The sequence below is a fragment of the Electrona antarctica genome (genome assembly GCF_951216825.1).
Source record: "Electrona antarctica genome assembly, chromosome: 6".
Lineage (NCBI taxonomy): Eukaryota > Metazoa > Chordata > Actinopteri > Myctophiformes > Myctophidae > Electrona > Electrona antarctica.
The window spans coordinates 8611651-8629583 of NC_136811.1; the positions used below are offsets into that span (position 1 = coordinate 8611651).

Consider the following 17933-nt stretch of genomic DNA (forward strand, 5'->3'; position numbering starts at 1 on the left):
TTCTAGTGCAGGGGTTCTCAACCTGTGGGTCGCGACCTCTCGGGGGGTCGCCAAATAATTTTGGGGTGTCCCCAAATTATTACATTTTTAAAAAGTTTTTTTTTTTTTTTTGCAACTGAATGGCTGGAAAGTGGAAATGAAGAGTTTACATATAGTACACATAGTACATGCATACACCTTCCCTAATGATTATATCTGGTTTCAGTATTTATTTATGGTGTATTGTCTCTATTATTAAGGTTATTGTAGCAGTCCATTTATATTGGGGGGCGGGGTCCCGAGACATTGCCAAAGCATCTCCGGGGGTCCCCGGCCAAAAACGTTGAGAACCCCTGTTCTAGTGTAGGGGAGAGGGGCGTCCGGTGGAGGGCTGTGGCAGGCGGTACTTGGCTATCTCCACCTCCAGGTCTATGAAGGTGAACGGAGTATAGCTGTGATGTTGGAGGTTCTTGTACGTGCTGTTGTCGAACGGCTCCTCCTCCTCAGGCTCCTCCTCCTCGGGCTCGGGGGGAGCTGCTGGCACAGCGTCTTTATGGCCCGCTGGACTTTTAGCCTTCCGAGGTGGCGTCGTGGGCTCGCCTGCCTGGACGCAGAATGCCGCAGCAGAGGGACTCCTCCTGGAGACGGCCCAGCTCTCCCGCTGGAGGCACTTAATGAGAGAACGGAGTCGTCCTAACCGTAGTAAAGAGGCCACCATTATTACCGTGAATCAACGTTGCCAAACAACAACGTTTCAGGTGATGCTGCTAGAAAAACAAACAACTTTTATGTGTGTATGTACAGCTCTGTAGCAAATGCCCCACAGCGTTGCTAATCGTTTTAAAGGAAAATTACATGGTTGTGATGACAATGACGACATGTGTCATTGCATAATGATGTCATGTACTGTAGAATACACAATGATGTGAAACTGAACGAAACGAAAGCTATATTTCAGTTTAGTTTCGTTTGTCATCTCCATATTTAGAATACAGACATAAACAGAAATAGACAGAGACTCTTCCTGGAATTCAGAGTACTTTGAGGCCAATCTATGACATCAGCACTTGTGCGTGTGTGACCATATATGGTTCTGAATGCCCCTGCCGACAGATTCAGTAGCTCAGCTCGGAATCTGAGATTCGGCATACTGTGAGGTCAGGCATGTCCATATTTGGGCATAATCCTGGCACGCACGCACGCACGCACGCACGCACGCACGCACGCACGCGATTCGCACGCACGCACGCACGCACGCACGCACGCACGCACGCACGCACGCACGCAATTCAGTAGCTCAGCTCGGAATCTGAGATTCGGCATACTGTGAGGTCAGGCATGTCCATATTTGGGCATAATCCTGGCATGCACGCACGCACGCACGCACGCACGCACGCTCAAACTCAACTTTACATAAATGTTTTCGTCATGATTAGAGTGGGACAAAGTCACACTCCCTCTGGGACCGGGGACGTTGCCATGGTTACACTGTTGTTTTAAAGGGGTGTGTTATTTTCCTGCAGAATGGGAGGCTAAGTTAGGCAACCTATAGGTAAGCAGCATGGGGTGCTTTTGTGAGTGTAGCGGCTGGCTCGACTGGTTGGGATCCAACACGTTGTTCTGTGAGGACAGTGATTCTCAACCTTTTTAACCCATTTTGACCTGAGATCAGATTCTAAAAATGTCTTCTACATCCTGACAGTTTTCTGAAAAAGCTGTTTCTATGTCAGTCGTTGTTCGACTTTTCAAAAATAGCAGACCTACAAGCTCGTAGCGCGCCACTCGGTGGCGCGCTACGAGCTTGTGGGTCTGCTATTTTTCAACAGCTAAAGCATAACATAATGCTAACACCAAAAGGGGTTCCCGCCCAAAATGGGTTCATTTCAGGGACCTCCAGATTGATATCCGTTAGGCCACGTATTTGACAAAATGTTTCATCTTTGGGGTCTAGAAGACTCTAGAGGTCTGGTGGATGATGATTAGAAGGAAGACGAGACTGGCATGATTGTGTTTGAGTAATGTTGGGTTCATAAGGTGCATGAATTCATAATCTTCCATTTGAGCCCAATATGAACTTTTCTCTCTTACTCTTGCTGTGACTGTAATTATACCTAAAGATTGTTCAAATATAGAGTCATACTGAGTAAATCATAGATATGCCACAGTCTGGTTATGGGTACCTATAATCTGACCAGAGTGTAATCCTAATGTGTAGCATTTACCACATCTAAACATGCCAACCTACTGTAGATGATCACATCGACCCATAGTTGAGCCTTGTGACAGCACCCTCTGGTGGGCAAATTATAGTTTTATTTGTATTTTTTGTTGCATTGATTTTTAAGTGGTGCAAACCACTTCCTTAAGTGATTATGTGTGTGGGTCACTGCCTGGCTGGGTATGAGCACAAAAACAGGTTGTTTTTCACCACACAAACACACACACAAACACACACGCACATATTAACTGTATATATGGTGATTTCAGGTGGGCCAGTACAGTACAGTGACAGTACAGTACAGTAGAGGGACCCCCACACGGTAACTCTGTCATTTCTCAACCGTTTCGGACACGGGGCGGCTCGCCAGAATCGGGCCGGCACCCTGGGTGCGTTCCTGTGGGTCTGGAACTGCTTAACAGAACAAAAATAATGAAAACGCTCGCACACGTCACAGTCACTTTAACTCTTTAAGTGCCAGGGGGTGGACACCAGTTTTGGTCCTGGGTGCCACTTTTCCCATTATAAATAAAATAAAGAAAATGTAATTCTATTGTGCATGTAATGTGCATGTCATCACCTGCACACCAGATTAGAGGAATTTTCAAAAATGTGGATAAAAAATAATTAAAAAAAAAAGAATATAAAAACGTCCCTGGCAATCAGTACATAGTGATATCGGGCTCGTCTTAACGTCCCTGGCACTTAAACTGTTTTAATGGTCTGTCGTATTGGAGCCCTCAGTGTGTACTGTGTGAGTGTTTTCTTTATTTTTATTAGTTTGTATTATATTTTAGTTTTGTCGCTCAGCACCTGCCCAAGTTTGGCTTGGGGATGTGCATGTCTTAGCTCTTTTTTCTTATGTTTCTGCTTAGCCTGACACAGACTGTGTGTGATCAGTCCCCGGGTGTCTCCATTCACAAACTCTCTATGCCCTGGCCTATACAGTATATATACTGGTCCATCTCAATGAATTAGAGTAGACTATTTTGTAAAAGTTCATTTTCTTCCGTAATATAATGAAAAAAGTGAAACTTTCTATTATTCTCTAGTATTTAAAACCTTTTTTTGTTTTAATCTTGATGATTATGGCGTACAACTCATGAAAATCAAAAAAATCCTGTCTCAATGAATTAGAATATTTTACCACTAAGACCACTAAAAAAAATATTTTTTTAAACGAGTAATGTTGACAATCTGAAAAGTATATTAATGTATGCATAGCAGTTAATACTTGGTCTGGGCTACTTTTGAACAAATCATTTCATCAATGGGGCGTGGCATGGAGGTAATCAGCCTGTGGCACTGTTGAGGTGTTATGGAAGCCCAGGTTTGCTTTGATAACAGCCGTAAATTAATTTGTATTATTCAGTCTTGTATTGTTCAGTCCTCTTGACAATACAACCTAGATTATCTGTGGGGTTCAGGTCAGGCCAGTTGGCTGGTCAGTTAAGCACAGTAATACCATGTGCAGTACACCAGTTACTAGTAGTTTTGGCTCTGTGGGCAGGTGCCAAATCGAGCTGGAAAGGAAAATTAGCATCTCCATGAGGCTTGTCAACATACTGAAGCACAATGTACTCTAAAGCGATGGCTGTGTACTTGAAACCAGTGTTAAGTTTTCACTGTCAGTGGATCAACACCATAGCAGATAACACGGCCTAAATCATCACTGTGTTTTGTCATGTCCAGAGTCTGGACTGAGACTCTCGACATGACAAAACACAGTGATTTAGGCCGTGTTATCGGCTGGTGTTGTTCCACTGAGAACCGTCAATGTTTGGATATGCACATTATACTTTAACTAAAGTACAATAGCTCAAAACTAAATTTCACTCCGCTATTCTGCACGATAATGTGAGGCTTGAGGCGACGGCTGAATTTCATCAACGGTGTCTGTCTAATGCTCTATGAACTGTGCTTCATGTCTGTCCTCCAGGGACATAGCGGCGCGGAACGTCCTCGTGTCCACTCTGGACTGTGTGAAGCTGGGGGACTTTGGTCTGTCGCGATACATGGAGGACAGCTCTTACTACAAGGGTAGGTAACGCACCTGAACCACACACACACACGCACTCTCACTCACACACTCACTCACACACTCGGACTCAACACACGGTCACACGCATAACACACACATGTACGTAATTAAGGCATGCCATGCCTTAATTACATTTATCACAGCACATTATTGAACTCAGCTGTGCTGAAATGGTGTTATAGAATCAGGTCAATTAGCTGTGAAACGGTTGCATCTCCATGAATGCATTCTTCATACACTATGTAACTGTTGTAAGATTGAGGGCATCAATGTGTGCTCTGCTTTCCGCTTCCTCCTTCCCTATAGCCTCTAAAGGTAAACTGCCCATTAAATGGATGGCTCCAGAGTCCATCAACTTCAGGCGCTTCACGTCGGCCAGTGACGTCTGGATGTTTGGTGAGTCGGCCTGTGTGTCCTCCCTATTCACACATTCCTCATCTTTAGTTTGACCCCTAACGACAAATGGCAAAAAAAATGTAAGTGGCAAATCGAGTGGCAAACCGATCGAGTGGCAAAGTGAGTTTTAACGTTGTTTAATGTAATCCGATAAGACTTTTCTGTTTTTTATGTATGGGCCGGGAAGTAGTTTTTTGCCACTCAGTAGGTGTTCTTGCATAACTTCCGGGGATGATGATGATGTCACGCGCATACCCTCTATGTGTTTCTATTTGAGCTATTTTTCAAAATAATATACGATTTTTCAAAATAATACCCTCTTCTCTCCTCTCCTCTCCTCTCCTCTCCTCTCCTCTCCTCTCCTCTCCTCTCCTCTTCCGAACCGTGCACAAAGCAGGAATGCGCACTAAATCATTTACATTGTGCTCATTTGTTGTTTTGCACACAAAGGAATGTGGGTGTGGAATTATCTAAATTGTAATACTAGATTCTCATGCACTGTTTCTCTGTGCAGGTGTGTGTGTGTATGTGGGAGATTCTCATGCACTGTTTCTCTGTGCAGGTGTGTGCATGTGGGAGATTCTCATGTACTGTTTCTCTGTGCAGGTGTGTGTGTATGTGGGAGATTCTCATGCACTGTTTCTCTGTGCAGGTGTGTGCATGTGGGAGATTCTCATGTACGGCGTCAAGCCCTTCCAGGGCGTGAAGAACAACGACGTGATTGGCCGGATAGAGAACGGCGAGCGATTGGCCATGCCGCCGCAGTGCCCGCCCACCCTGTACAGCCTGATGACAAAGTGCTGGTCGTACGACCCCAGCAAGAGGCCGCGCTTCACGGAGCTCAAAACCCAACTCAGGTAAGTCACTGTGTGCGTGCGTGTGCGTGTGTGCGTGTATGTGCTCACGCATGCATGTTTGTGTGTGTGCATGGATGTGCATACTACTGTATGGGCCAAATTTATATTTATATAGTCATTTTCTAAATAGTTATCTTACAATTGGGAAATGATTCAGATTAGGATTAGGCCTACTTTGCTGTATTACTATTTTGAAAAACATTTTAAAATAGTGAAAATAGCCGATCTAGTTAGTTAGTTATTTTATTGACACAAATGTATAAAACATTGGGACCAAACAATCAAAAACCCATGAATCAAAAAATACATTCAAATATACAATACAAAATCCCTTTACAACAGGAGCTTTCTATTGCTCCACAGGTGACAGGCAGGCATGTAGCATACGCAAAGTCTCTCTGTTAGTGCCCACAAAGAGTGAGCTGAAATCAATACCCTCATGTACCCTCATGTTTTGTAGGCTGGCTATTTGAACTGTTTGATCTGTATTCTAAAATGTTTTTTTCAAAATCAAAATGCCAAAAGGGTTTAGGCATATGGGGTAAGGTTAGGTTTAGGGCTTGGGTTCGGATGTAACCCTGATTGAAATGGAATGCATTTTTTTACATGATGCAACTTCTTTTCCACTGCCTCTTGTGATCTGTTGGGTTCTTATTGCGACCTGCCTGGTGATGTCAGAGGGACGTGGATGGGCTCTATGCTAGTAGTATGGATAAGTTGCACTTTCACCTTCCCAACAGCAGGTGTCACTCTTTGCCTAACAGTCATGGTAGATCATACATGTATGCGTGTTAAAACCCATTTAGACATGAGGACGATTCTACAAATGCCATCTAAATCCTGACAGTTTTCTGGAAAACCTCATGTTTCTATGTCAGTCGTTCTCAAACATTTTCATGTCAAGTAACCCCAAAAATATATGTAATTGGCCACCGACCCCTATCTGAAAATATATTGTTTCAGGGAGGGACCCCCCAGAAGCAAAGATTTGAGTTAAAACGTTTGCGTCACATTTTCAAGATTTTTCGCTATGAGCTTGTAGATCTGCTTTTTTTCAATAGTTAAAGTATAACATAATGCTTGAAACACCAAAAGGGGTGCATTTATATAGCGCCTTTATCCAAGGCGCTTTACAGAGATTGTGCGATTACACCCATTCACACACCGATGCCGGAGGAGACCATGCAAGGCACCAACCTGCACATCGGGAGCAATTAGGGGTTCAGAGTCTTGCTCAAGGACACTTCGACACTAACTCTGGGGGAGCCCGGGATCGAACTGGGAACTTTGCGGTTTCCATCCAGCCACTCTACCCCTGTGTTGTGTGTGAATGAGTGAATGGGCAGGTCTAGTAGCTGGGCACTACATCCACACACTGTGTGAATGTATTGAGGCGGCTGTGGCTCAGGAGGTAGAGCAGGTCGTCCAATGATCCGTGGGTCGGCGGTTCGTATCCCGGCTCCTCCTCCTCCTGTCCACATGTCGATGTGTCCTTGGGCAAGAAGACACTGAACCCTACATTGCCTCCATTGAGTCGGTCGGTGCTATCTCTGCCACCATTGGTGTGTGAATGTGGGAAGTGAGGACGCTGGCGCCGCTTCACCTCCCAATGTATGAATGAATGAACCATTGTAAAGTGCTTTGAGCACTTGGAAAAGCGCTATAAAAATGCAATCCATTATTATTATTATTATTGATGTCATACAGGAGCCTAGTGTTCTATCTGAGAATAGATTCAACACACATGTTGGCATCAGAATCAGATAGAAGTACGAGGTGACACATGATGGAGTGACAAACCCACATGAAACACTTTGAACCTGGATTATTTATCCCTAGCAAACCTTTCTAAGAAATCTCTGACCTGAGCCCCTAACTGAGCAGGCTGGTGCCTTGCATGGTTTCCTGGTTTTCCTATAATGTCGTTGGTGGCTGAACGTCTGTGTCAATGGGGTGAATGTAAAGAATGTTGTAAATATATGTAAATGAATGTTGATTTAAACATTAGAACAGACATTTAGACAATGGACATTAAAAGTCCATAGACTTGGCTGCCATATGACGTAATTCTGAAAGCCAGACGATATAAACAGGGTTTAAGTGGTTTATGAGCTGTTGGACATACATAGCTTTTTAACACATCAATGTAGAGTTTCTGGAAGCGTTGTTCTACATTGATGTATAATTAGGGGAATAACACAAATAATACTTTGGCAACGTTTATTCAGGCCTAAGGAGTTTTTTTTCCAAGTCATGCTGTTTGTTTAGCTGCTATCCAACGTGTGTGCTAACAAGATCGACTGGTCAGGAAAAACCCAGACCTATACACATTAGTCATGGTGTCCTGTGTGTCTAACATGTGCTTCTCTCATTGACCGTTCTGCACAGGCTGCATGCAATTATATCTACTAACGAGGTACTACTGACTAGCAGTGTTGTTTTTGTCGACTAAAACCAAGACGAAAAGTGTTGACAATTTCGTCAACAGCTAAAAACTAGACTAAAATGCTAAGGGGACTAGTGGACAAGAGAATCCAGTATTAGTCATTTTACACTTGGTTGCATGCTGAAAATAGCAATACAAGCTCACAACGCGTCGCAGCACGACGCATTGTGAGCTTGTAGATCTGCTATTTTCAGCAGGTGTAAGATCAGTCATTACGACGGCTTCAAGGCCTGCCAAAATACATTGTAGTCGACTAAATCAACTGTAAATTTAGTCAACAAAAATCTTGTGACATTTAGTCGCCTAAAACTAGACTAACACTAAAACATTCCAGATGACTAAAATGTGACTGAAACTAAATGGAAACTATTGAAGAGACTATACGACTAAAACTAAAATCAAATTTTGCTGCCAAAAACAACACTACTGACCAGAGAAAGCCTTTGACCCATTTAGGCCTGACCTCAAAATTAAAAAAAAACGATTTTTCAAAAATAGCAGACCTACAAGCTCGTAGCGCGCCACTCGGTGGCGCGCTATGAGCTTGTAGATCTGCTATTTTTCAATAGCTAAATTATAACATAATGTTTAAAACACCAAAAGGGGTTCCCGCCCAAAATGGGTTAAATCGGTGGTTCTCAACCAGTGGTCCGTGAGGGGGTTCCAGGTGGTCCCCCAGCTAAATGAGGGAGACAGAGTTGGTAACCAAGTGCCCTTGTAGATCTTTAACTCTTGGAGCTTACCCGTAAGGGTCCATTTGGTTTCATATTGCGCTCTCAAGTGTTCAATTATATTATTGTTAAACGTCTGCATTACTCAGTTCACAAGAAGACTACACAATTAGATAATGTCAACATCAAAATATTCGATGTCTTGGGTCTGAGAGGCTAAATGTCATCAAATGGTGGTCTGTGGCTCAAAGCTGGATAAATAATGGATATGAAAAGAGTAAGAGATGAGATATACTTTATTAATCGTTTTATTAGTTTTATTTTGTATCTCATTTTTCAGTTCCGTGTTTGATTTCTGTTTAATACAATTATTTTACTTTCTAGTTTTTATTTAGTTTTGAGTCTGATTTAGCAGGTGTTACGACTTAGGACAGCCTTGATTTATAGCAAGTGAAAAGGGCAGGCGGAAAGAATGCATGATGTCAGATGATATGGTGGAAAAAAACTATAAAAAGATGTTTTCATGTGGAATTCTGTTTTTGTTTTGTTTTGGGTTTTTCTCTCTCACACTACGCCAGTTTTGAGAAGAACTCAGCGTGAGGCTTTGTGTGTCTGTTCATTCGCTTTGAAATCTTTATTTCTTTCTTCCTTCCTTTCTTTTCTGTTAACTTTCCTGAATGACATGTGACTGTCTTGTACCTAAAACAGGAATATAAAACCAAGCAGCTGAAGAGTAGATGTGTGTAAAAATGCAGAAACATTTTAGGTTGCTAACTAGTACTTATGCTAATGCTTAGCAGTGTTGGCAGCGCTGCAAGAATCCACCATTTGATTTGATATACACACGCGCGCACAGAGGAAAACTTTAGTGCATATTTAACTCCTGTGGTTTTATGACTTCGCTTAAAACCAGCATGACTCACACCTTTCCTACTCTCTACTCTTCTCTTCTCTTCTCTTCTCTTCTCTTCTCTTCTCTTCTCTTCTCTTCTCTTCTCTTCTCTTCTCTTCTCTTCTCTTCTCTTCTCTTCTCTTCTCTTCTCTTCTCTTCTCTTCTCTTCTCTTCTCTTCTCCTCTCCTCTCCTCTCCTCTCCTCTCCTCTCCTCTCTTCTCTCCATTCTCCTAAGGTTGTCATTCACCTACAGATTTCTAATAGGAGGCAGTCTCTTGATAACATCGAATACACGTCTGCTCTGGAAGTTGTTTGTTGTAGACATAGCTTGAGTGGTAGTTGAGGTGATGCGATGAGCATCTGTGTACAACCTTGCTTTTAGATCTTTAAAAAAATTACACTTGTGTGAAGTGAGGGGTGCTCATACTGTACATCATCATACATCACATTCAGTGCTCAGCCAATCAGCTGAGCACATTACACACAAAACGGTGCATTCCAGGCCCATTCCCTGCGCGTGCACAGTGCACACACACACACACACACACACACACACACACACACACACACACACACACACACACTGTACGTACTGTACTGTAGTCCATACAGTTGCAGATAGACGCATGGTCACAGTCTGTGTTGTGTCCTGGAGACCGAGTCAATATTGACCCTCTTCACTCTGCACTAGGCTGGGTATTAATAGGAGAGGCTCTGTCCATGTAAGGGCACAGGCGTCCTTGGCTCCCATTTTTATATCATGATATTATCAATTATAGGGTTGGTTTGCCAAATATGCAACGCTTATGGCTACCGCTGCACTTTTCGTACTATGTGTGTGTGTGTGTGTGTGTGTGTGTGTGTGTGTGTGTGCGTGTGTGCGCGTGTGCGTGCGTACAAAACGTACAATTAGGACAAGATTCAGGGTTGGGTATAGTATTAGGTTCAGGTTGGGTATAGAGTTGTTCCGATACAGATACTGGTATCGGTTACTCGGTCCGATACCACCCTCAAGTACTCGATACTCGGAACCGGCCCGAGCCCGAGTTTCATCCAATTGACACTAGGCTGAGGAGCAAGTCTAACCCAGTTACTGCAGCAAATCGCCCAAAACAGCCGAACTACAAGCATGAATGACAACTGACAAGTGTAGATCGGAGATCCATCTGCATATAAGGCGGTAAAATAAGTGGTTACTCAACACAAATAAAGTACTCGTATCGGTACTCGGTATCGGCGGGTATTAAAAATGAAGTACTTCGGTCTGAAAAAAATGGTATCGGGACAACTCTAGTTGGGTATAGCATTAGGCTTTCAGAGGTCGGGTTTCGGGTGTGTTGGAGTAATGTTGCGTTCGCAATCGGATAGACTCAACGACGCGGTCTACCATTCATTGTCAATGGAAGCCAGCGACGTGACGATGCGGCGACGCATCGATGCATACACTTAACCCATTTAGGCCTGACGTCGAAATTAAAAAAAAGTTTTCAAAGATTTGTGCCACATTTTCACGATTTTTCAAAAATAACAGACCTACAAGCTCGTAGCGCGCCACTCGGTGGCGCGCTACGAGCTTGTAGATCTGCTATTTTTCAATAGCTAAATAATGCTTAGTTATAACACCAAAACGGGTCCGTCCAGAATGGGAGCTGCTCCAAATGATACTCCCATTCGTCTTTGCGCGTGAACGCACCGTTATGCCAATTCATACTTTTGCCGTCGTCCACCAAAAATAGCAGATTTTCAAGCGTTGCGGCGTGTTGCTGAGCTTTTAGATCGGGTATGTATGTTCGTACGGGTGTGTGACACACTGGTGAGCTAAATGGTAAACGGTGCATTTATATAGCGCCTTTATCCAAGGCGCTTTACATAGATTGTGCATCACATTCACCCATTCACACGCACATTCATACACTGATGGCAGCGGAAACCATTCAAGGCGCCAACCAGCAATTATGGGGTGCAGTGTCTTGCTCAAGGACACTTCGACACTAACTCTGGGGGAGCCCGGGTTCGAAATGGCAACCTTGCGGTTACCATCCGGCCACTCTACCCTTGAGCCGCCGCCGCACCGAGCTACAGTAGTAAGCACAGCTCAGGCTTTAGGGTTAACCCATTTAGACCTGAGGACGCATGTTTGTCACCTTATAGCTTTTAACCACTTTAAAGGTATATTCAGTGATTTCACTTCATTCAAATATCACTTTTTTTCCCTTTTTTTTTTTTAAGAATCTACTATCCTAATCCTATACCCAATCTGCTATAGAGTGTGCTGACCATATAAGGAGTTTCTCCCTGTCCCCAGTGAGCCCCTGGGGTCAAAAGACCCTAGTTTCAGTTTTGGTGGCGGGTGGCAAAGCCTTAATCCAATCAGGATGAGAGGGGCCTTCCTCCAATCATGATCGAGTGGGGGCGGGCCTTGGTGCACATGCTGTTGGCCTGTTGCACTTCCCCCCACTGTAGAGTTGTTACCGGTGCGGACTGGGTGGTTTTCCAAATCACCCAAATCACTGAATGCTCCTTTAACCATTATTTTACTTTAGATGTTGAAAAATAGCAGATCAGTGCAGCGCTATGAGCTTGTAGATCTGCTTGTTTTTTTTAATCGTGAAAATGTGGCGCAAATCATTGAAAATATTCTTTCACAGCGAACGTTTTTTAACTCATATTTTCTTCTGTTGGGGTTCCTGGAACAACATATTTTCAGATGGGGGGGTCGGAGGCCAAATACAGATGCTCACAATGCATCGCGACGCATGTTTTGTAATACTAATCCCAAATCTAAAAAGTAATTAAAGTTTTCAAATTATTGTAGTGAAGTAAAAGTGCAATATTTGGATCCAATCTGAAGTGGAGTAGAAGTAAAAGTATTGGAAATTAGTAGTACAAATAACTCAAGTACAGTACTTAAAACCTTGTTTCCACCACTGCGCGACACTGTGCATAACGTGCATGATGCATGAGCTGCAGGCGGTTTCGGCCTGTACAGTTTTTCCAGAGAGAAAGTAAGAGTATAAGAAATGGAACATGAAGAGAGAATGCAGAGAGAGAGAGAGAGAGAGAGGAGGGCAGTACAGTGACATCATATCATCTGTGGAGTTATGGTCCTCTGCTCTCTCTCTCTCTCTCTCTCTCTCTCTCTCTCTCTCTCTTTCTCTCTCTCTCTCTCTTCTGTGTGGGGCTGCTGGGTTGGTCGAGCCAGCAAGACAACTCCATCTTACTGTATAACTTGTTGTCTCTTTTGGACCTGCAACTCTTTCCACATTAAGAGTTAGGTTTCTGTGTGCGTTTAGATTTTGTTTAGTTGAGACACGGCGGGCTCAACGTTTTGAGGCATAGCCGTTGTTCTGGCTGTTGATGGTCTGACCTCATCTGACGGTAAAGTAAGATTATTTTGTCTGTTGTTTTTTTGCTCTCTTTCTACGTGAGCTAGCCTGCCCACTGCCAGGTCGAATTAATTGTAAAGTGAATTTGGTCAATGAAGTGATTGTGTGACATCACGTCACACATGCACGGACATTTTAGAACAAATGATATATTCTCAATACATCGATGGCACGTTTTTATTTGGGTGTTGTGGTTAACATGGTAAAGTTGGCATTGCCAGTGTTTTACTGTGTTTTTTTGTTTTTTTTTACTATAATTTGTATCCCACGATTTTGCAACCCAGTTTTTTCACCCAGTGCCAATTATCTAATGTAATCCTGGGCGCTACACTTCCTCTGCCAACCTGGGGGGGGGGCAGCGGACTGACCTCATGCTTCCTTCTATGCATGAGGAGTCCAAGCTGCTTCTTTTCACCTGACAGGGGGGGGAGTTTCCCTGGCCGGACGTAGCGCGTGGAAGGAACACGTTATTCCGACCAGTTCCTTTCCCCTCCCTCAGGCCCCCCCCGGGCTGGCCAGGGGGAGGTAGTTTTAGAGACCAGGATTACTGCATGTTTTTGTGAGGGTACCTACCTACCCTAGGGGACACGGGGAGAACATGTTAGGGTACCTACCCTAGGGGACACGGGGAGAACATGTGAGGGTACCTACCCTAGGGGACACGGGGAGAACATGTGAGGGTACCTACCCTAGGGGACACGGGGAGAACATGTGAGGGTACCTACCCTAGGGGACACGGGGAGAACATGTGAGGATACCTACCCTAGGGGACACGGGGAGAACATGTGAGGGTACCTACCCTAGGGGACACGGGGAGAACATGTGAGGGTACCTACCCTAGGGGACATGGGGAGAACATGTGAGGGTACCTACCCTAGGGGACACAGGGAGAACATGTGAGGGTACCTACCCTAGGGGACAGGGGGAGAACATGTGAGGGTACCTACCCTAGGGGACAGGGGGAGAATATGTGAGGGTACCTACCCTAGGGGACAGGGGGAGAACATGTGAGGGTACCTACCCTAGGGGACACGGGGAGAACATGTGAGGGTACCTACCCTAGGGGGACACGGGGAGAACATGCAAACTCTGTGTTTTACTGTGGTTTGACAAATATTCAGATAGTTTTGCTATAAGTGTTGGAGAGACATTGGACATATTTGTAGGGATCTGATCCTAGATCAGCAGTCTTGCATGTACTCCCATCCAACGACATGGATCATAACCACATTATGTATCACCTCGTCCATCCACCTCCATTCACATTAGTCATCATTCAGCATGCCACGGTATTCCGGTAAATACACACAACACGTCACCTGCAAGGTATTTTAACCCATTTAGACCTGAGGACGATTCTACAAAAAGCCTATCCTGAAAGTTTTCTGAAAAACCCATGTTTCCATGTCATTCGTTCTCAAACATTTTCATGTCAAGGACCCCCAAAAATATATGTAATCAGCCGCCGACCCCCATCTGAAACTATGTTGTTCCAGGGACCTCCCAGAAGCAAAGATTTGAGTTAAAAACGTTCGCTCTGAAAGAATATATTCAAACATTTGGGCCACGTTTTCAAAAATAGCAGACCTACAAGCTCGTAGCGCGGCACTCTATGAGCTTGTAGATCTGCTATTTTTCAATAGCTAAAGTACAACAGAATGCTTTAAAACACCAAAAGGGGTTCCCGCCCCAAAATGGGTTAAAGGTGTGTTGGCGTTACTGGCACAAAGTGAGAAACGGGAGGGAGGGTAAATCTCTCTTCCTCAATCGTTATGGTCAGCGTGCCATTGAGCAACGCGTTTAACTGCATCTGCTCCCAGTGTAGCTACACATGTCAGCAAGCGTGTTTTAATGGCAGTTACCTCAACGTTCCCCCCTGTATAAACATACACGTGTATATATACACTGAGCACGCCTTGTTATTCCAGGTGTGTGTGTGTGCGTGCGTGCGTGCGTGCGTGCGTGCGTGCGTGCGTGCGTGCGTGCGTGCGTGCGTGCGTGCTGATGTAGCTAGCTGGTTGGGTGTTTGTCATTAAGTATGTTTATGTATGATTTAATTTACTGTCATATAGTGTGGTAATAATAATAATAATATCTGGGATTTATATAGTGCTTTTCTAAGTACTCAAACACGCTTTACATGTGTGGGGGCCGCGGGAGAGGACAGGGAAAATGACACAACTTTATTAGGAAAAGATAAAGCGGTAAAAGATGAGAATTAAAAGCAATAAAACACTCAAAGTAATCAAGTCAACTCGGGAAGGCTAGTCTAAACCAGGGGTTCTCAACGTTTTTGGCCAGGGACCCCCGGAATTTTTTTGGCAATGTCTCAGGACCCCCACCCCGCCCCCTCCCGACCCCCAATATAAATTGACTGCTACAATAACCTTAATAATACAGACAATACACCATAAATAAATACTGAAACCAGATATAATCATTAGGGAAGGTGTATGTCAGGTACTATGTGTACTATGTCAACTTTTCATTTCCATCTTCCAGCCATTCAGTTGCACAAAAAAAAACGTATTTATAAATAATTTGGGGACCCCCCAAAATAATTTGGCGACCCCCCCCTGAGGGGTCGCGACCCACGGGTTGAGAACCCCTGGTCTAAACAAGTGGGTTTTCAGGGCGGTTTTGAAGGTAGTATTCTACTGGGAAGCAACTTTTCATGTCATATGAAAGCAGGGAATCATAGCTTCAAATTGACATATCGGTTGTTCAGTTTGACCCACCAGTTTTGGAGATATATATGGCTATATATATATATATATAGAGGACTGCCTCAACTGAACAGGATCTGAAGGTTCGGAGAGCACTTGCCTGGAAAGCCTTGCGCGGGATGAGGAGAGTGTGGAAATCAGATATGGGAGAAGACCTTAAGAGGCGGCTGTTCATAGCTACTGTGGAGTCAGTACTGCTGTATGGGGCCGAGACATGGACCCTCACAGTGGAGTCAGTACTGCTGTATGGGGCCAAGACATGGACCCTCACAGTGGAGTCAGTACTGCTGTATGGGGCAGAGACATGGACCCTCACAGTGGAGTCAGTACTGCTGTATGGGGCCAAGACATGGACCCTCACAGTGGAGTCAGTACTGCTGTATGGGGCCAAGACATGGACCATCACAGTGGAGTCAGTACTGCTGTATGGGGCAGAGACATGGACCCTCACAGTGGAGTCAGTACTGCTGTATGGGGCCGAGACATGGACCCTCACAGTGGAGTCAGTACTGCTGTATGGGGCCGAGACATGGACCCTCACAGTGGAGTCAGTACTGCTGTATGGGGCCGAGACATGGACCCTCAGTGGAGTCAGTACTGCTGTATGGGGCCGAGACATGGACCCTCACAGTGGAGTCAGTACTGCTGTATGGGGCTGAGACATGGACCCTCACAGTGGAGTCAGTACTGCTGTATGGGGCCGAGACATGGACCCTCACAGTACAACAGGAAAAAGCCCTGGATGGAGTCTACACAAGAATGCTACGAATGGCACTAGGTGTCACATGGACGGACCACATCAGAAATGTGGACCTCTATGGGGACCTACCACGGCGCACGGACAAAGTTAGAGAGAGAAGGATGAGGCTGGCAGGGCACTGCATCAGGCACCCAGAACTTGAGGCAAGTAAATTGACTCTATGGGAGCCAACCCAGGGGCAAAGCCAGGAGGGGAAAGAAGCGTACCACCTAATGTAGACGTGCTGCAGCGCGACAGCTTGGCTGACAACACTGCAGGGCTCAAGAACCTGATGTTGGATAGGAATTTGTGGAGGGCAGCGATCCAGGAATCTCGAGTTTGGTGTTGGCTAGTCCTCACTCTCGCAGCAACAACAACAACAACATAGTAATGTCTTGCAGAGAGACAGCAAGTTGAGAAAACAGGCCTGAAAGAGTTCACTTCTGTGGACTCTTACATTACACCTAGCTACATGTTTAAGCATTTATTTCATATTTACGTGTCGATTTCAGCTCTGACATTTATTTCGGCCATGCTATGTGAAGAGTCTGCGTGTGCTATTATACTCATTTTTTATGATAACAAATAATAAAATAAAAAAGCAGTTTTTCTCCTCTGGTGAAAAGTTGGAGGCTTCAAGCTGGGTCACATATTTTACCATATAGATACCTACAAACAAACAATAAGCAATCCAGCTGATTTCAATATTGGATGGATGTGGTTTGATCCAGTCCTTCATGACTGGATTATCCTCCCTGGAGACGCCCCATTATTAACAATAATAAAAACAACCGTGTCCTCTTCAGTTGTTGTTGAGGTCTATAAGTGGCCCAGCCAGGACGTTTGCACATCCTCGGAATTTTGTCCCCTGCATTTAACCCTGTCTTAAGCCATTCAGGGCGGGTACCCCTTTTGGTGTTTTTAGCATTATGTTATGCTATTGAAAAATAGCAGATCTACAAGCTCATAGTGCGGTGCCGCGCTACAAGCTTGTAGGTCTGCTATTTTTGAAAGATAGCGAAAATGTGGTGCAAATCTTTGAATACTAGCAATTGTTAACTAAATCTTTGCTTCTGTCGGGGTCCCTGGAACAACATATTTTCAGATGGGGGTCGGCGGGCAAATACAGATAATTCTGGGGGTCCTTGACATGGAATTGGTTGAGCACCACTGACATATATAGAAACATACGTTTTTCAGAAAACCGTCATGATTTAGAAGACATTTTGTAGAATCGAGCTCAGGTCTAAATGGGTTAACCATCAAGAGCAGTGGGCTAACAGTCAGGGGAGTGGTTGGGGTTCAATGTCTTGCTCAAGGACACTTGGACACTAAGCCAGGAGAAGCTGTGGGTTGACGACGGGAACCAACCTTCCGGTTCCCAAACAGCTGCTTCTCTCTCTCTCTACCTTCTGAGCCACTGGCTGCCATTAGAACAGTGGTTTTCAACCTTTTTTCATATCAAGGCACATTATTTATTCGGCTTTTGAGCCACGGACCACCAGAAATGTAATGAGATTTTAGCCTCTCCGACCCAAAACTTTAAATATTCTGTCCATGCTGTATTGATGTTGGTACGATA

General features: G+C 44.5%; 2 protein-coding genes across 9 annotated transcripts in view; one reads left to right on the forward strand and one right to left on the reverse strand.

Annotated features, from left to right (window-relative positions):
* LOC306924190 (focal adhesion kinase 1-like) overlaps positions 1-17933 on the forward strand; it is a 108051-nt gene that overhangs the window by 27240 nt on the left and 62878 nt on the right. For all 8 annotated transcript variants that reach the window (XM_079502593.1, XM_079502595.1, XM_079502598.1 and 5 more), the window contains 3 exons: positions 4137-4237; positions 4545-4634; positions 5287-5491. In XM_079502593.1, the coding sequence (XP_079358719.1) occupies positions 4137-4237; positions 4545-4634; positions 5287-5491 (396 nt within the window). The remainder of the gene's footprint in view (positions 1-4136; positions 4238-4544; positions 4635-5286; positions 5492-17933) is intronic.
* On the reverse strand, positions 338-697 carry LOC306924192 (NADH dehydrogenase [ubiquinone] flavoprotein 3, mitochondrial-like; the record flags this gene model as incomplete). Its single annotated transcript, XM_079502602.1, has 1 exon — positions 338-697. The coding sequence occupies one exon, from the start codon at positions 695-697 to the stop codon at positions 338-340; it is 360 nt and encodes a 119-aa protein (XP_079358728.1).